Here is a 3,102-nt window from a genome sequence, read left to right as displayed (position 1 = left end):
GAGAGAGAGAGAGAGAGAGAGAGAGAGAGAGAGAGAGAGAGAGAGGGAGAGAGAAAGAGAGAAATGTGTTAACCAAATACAAATTGGCTGTAAGTTCTTAGGGAATTATATAAAAGACAAATAAATAAATAAATAAACTAATCACTGACTTTCTTTTCTTCGTTAGATAGTTTGGGTGTTCGAACTGGAGCATGTGGAACAGAAAAATCTCTAGGACGGTTTTCTGGAAGCAAATCTTGGGGAAGACCAACACATATCTCTTTCAGTGTAGTAGCCATGTCTAAGATACCTGGCGATTGAGCAGAGAATACAGTATGTGCAAAACAAGGTATATTGGTAAATGTTCTTATCAAACTGTAGGTGACTAAATAAGCAAATTATAATTTTTGGTTAATTAGATGGAAATTATATTAATATAGGTTAAATTAACAATCTCATTTTCATGCTTTATCAGTTTCATTTTCTGTAACTAAACCAGTAGCTTGTGGAGCTGAATTCAAAAGTATCATTTTCATGGTGTTCTAAATACTCTGGATAACACCTTAAGTGTCCTGTTAATTTTCTCTACTTTTTGATATAATTATTTGGGTGATTCTCTTGCAGGCATGTCTATCCAAAAACTTTGTAGATTTTAACTAGAGCATATACAAACTTCTAACTCAGGTCTTTAATCTACTCTGATTAACTTCTTGAAAATATTCTTGAGAATAAAATACTCTCATGCTACTGATTTTTTGAAAAGTTCCAATAACTGTATTCTATAATGTTTGGCTTCCAAAAGAGCCATTTGTCAGTACATATAACTTTATGTAAAACAATTGGAAGCCCTCTAAGCATGTACATGGAATCAGTGTAAGGAATTCTTGCAAGGAATTTTATACTGTTGACCATACACTCTTCATAATTGAATTGTATCATTATAACTTATGTGAACTTTTAAACCCATATATAAATCTTATATATTTCCTTTTCAGAGTGTACTTTTATTTGTTATTTTCTCAGTTAAGAAATCTGTGAATCTTAGTGTGACAGACACATGGCTCAATTTTTTTAACTACTTCTTTTTCTAGTATATATTTATGACATATATCTTGCAGTCAAATACATAGATTGGTGATACCAAACAATGTCTGTCCAATAAATAATTCATGTCAGTTGAAAGTAACCATTGTAAAAAGATGTTGAGCTTCTAATTGAGATAAGAAAATTTGGACCTTGGAACACTCTGCAGTCAATGAAATAGTGGCCCACAATGTGTTTGCAGTGCCAGTTCTCATGCGCTGCTTGATTGGATGCTTGATGAGATCTGAGCTATTGATGTGAAAAGCTGGAAAATACTAACAAGCACACATTGTTTCCACATTAACAGTGACATAAACTGCTTCTACCTAAAATGAAAACAAGGTGGTAGAGGCTTAACATCGATCCAAAATGCCTTTAAATGTCGTATCATTTCTCTTCAGCTGCATCTTCTAACCACCAAGTGTTGAAGTGCATCCTTTGAACAAGTTTGCATACATGAGGCTGATAACATCATAAGACTTGGAAGGCAGCTCCTTGAGCAGCATTCCTTGTCTGATATCCTTAAATACATGCCCTAAGAAGTTGCACAACTCTACCACAACATATCATCATATAAAAAGATGAGCATATATGAGCAGAAGATCATGCGTGAATATGTTAATAGAAAGCTCAGAGATAATAGTAACATTGATCACCAAAGCAGTCTATCATGAACCAACAACCAGATTACTACCTCCCACTTTGGAGGGTATGCATTTGCAATCCAGGAACAAGAAATATCAACCATATACCTGATGTACAAAAGGGACAGAGATGCAGGACAAGCAGTAAAATGTGACAACTGATGCAGACTTTGTGGAGTTAACACCAAAGATATCACCCACATCATAAGAAGTTGTCCAAAAATGTCATCACTATATTATCTACCGATGAGACATGATGTTTTGCTTGGACACTGTATAATGAGATGTGCCAAAAGAATAACCCCAAGGACAAAGAAATAAGAACGCACAGTGTGGTGGAAGCCACAAATACTCATAATAAAAAGGAGTACTGGTGGAATGTCCCAGTGAAAACTTCAATAAAATGTAAATACAATAGACCTGATATAATGATTTGAGATAGAGAAGAGAAACTGTGTACAGTTGTGGAAACCAGTGGATGTTAACATAAAGCTGAAGATCAGTAAAAAAGAGAATACTTACACTGAACTATTAAGAAATCTGCAGTTACTCTATCCAGATTACAAGTTCAGGTTTATACCTGTAATTATTAGGGCACTGGGATATGTAACGCCATGCCTAAATACCAATCTTGAGAAATTTGACTTCTCAAAACCAGAAAGGAGAAAGCTACTTCGAAGACTACAAATCCAATCCATCACTGGAACTGTAAAAATCTGTAAAACTTTGCAGAAGTTTATCATTTAGGTATATATGAGCATGTCAAGATATGCAGATATCTGCATGAGAATACATGCATAAAACATACAAATCTGCACATATACATACATACATAAACAAATACCCTGTTGTTGATGTTGAAATTCCAATGAAGGAGCCTTGGATCTTGGTTAAAAAACCAGCTCCTTCTCTATTGACAAGAAATCTTGAGATAAAACTGAATAATGACTAACATACACACACACACACACACATATATATGTATGGGTGACAGGCTCTTGTGTGGGTGACACATGAAATTTTTCGAGCGAGATCATTGCCAGTGCCCCTGAACTGGCTCTTGTGCGGGGCCGTCGTAGGATTTTCGAGCGAGATCGTTGCCAGTGCCCCTGGACTGGCTCTTGTGCGGGTGGCACATAAAATGCACCATTTTGAGCGTGGCCGTTGCCAGTACTGCCTGACTGGCCTTCGTGCGGGTGACACATAAAAGCACCCACTACACTCTCTGAGTGGTTGGCATTAGGAAGGGCATCCAGCTGTAGAAACTCTGCCAAATCAGATTGGAGCCTGGTGTAGCCATCTGGTTTCACCAATCCTCAGTCAAATCGTCCAACCCATGCTAGCATGGAAAGCGGACGTTAAACGATGATGATGATGATGATGATACATATATAAC

At 36.7% G+C, this 3,102-nt stretch overlaps 1 protein-coding gene across 2 annotated transcripts in view; it reads right to left on the bottom strand.

Annotated features, from left to right (window-relative positions):
• LOC106871137 (urocanate hydratase) overlaps positions 1–372 on the bottom strand; it is a 36,203-nt gene extending 35,831 nt beyond the window's left edge. Inside the window, exon 1 of one of the 2 annotated variants that reach the window (XM_052966203.1) lies at positions 150–372. In XM_052966203.1, coding sequence (XP_052822163.1) covers positions 150–278 — 129 coding nt within the window. In that variant the 5' untranslated portion in view covers positions 279–372. The remainder of the gene's footprint in view (positions 1–149) is intronic. The other variant, XM_014917450.2, reaches the window with a different exon arrangement.
• Positions 373–3,102: the final 2,730 nt, after the last annotated feature.

Source organism: Octopus bimaculoides, chromosome 1 (assembly GCF_001194135.2).
Source record: "Octopus bimaculoides isolate UCB-OBI-ISO-001 chromosome 1, ASM119413v2, whole genome shotgun sequence".
NCBI lineage: Eukaryota > Metazoa > Mollusca > Cephalopoda > Octopoda > Octopodidae > Octopus > Octopus bimaculoides.
The sequence above is the reverse complement of the archived record's forward strand: the minus strand, read 5'-3'. Positions and strand labels throughout refer to the sequence as shown.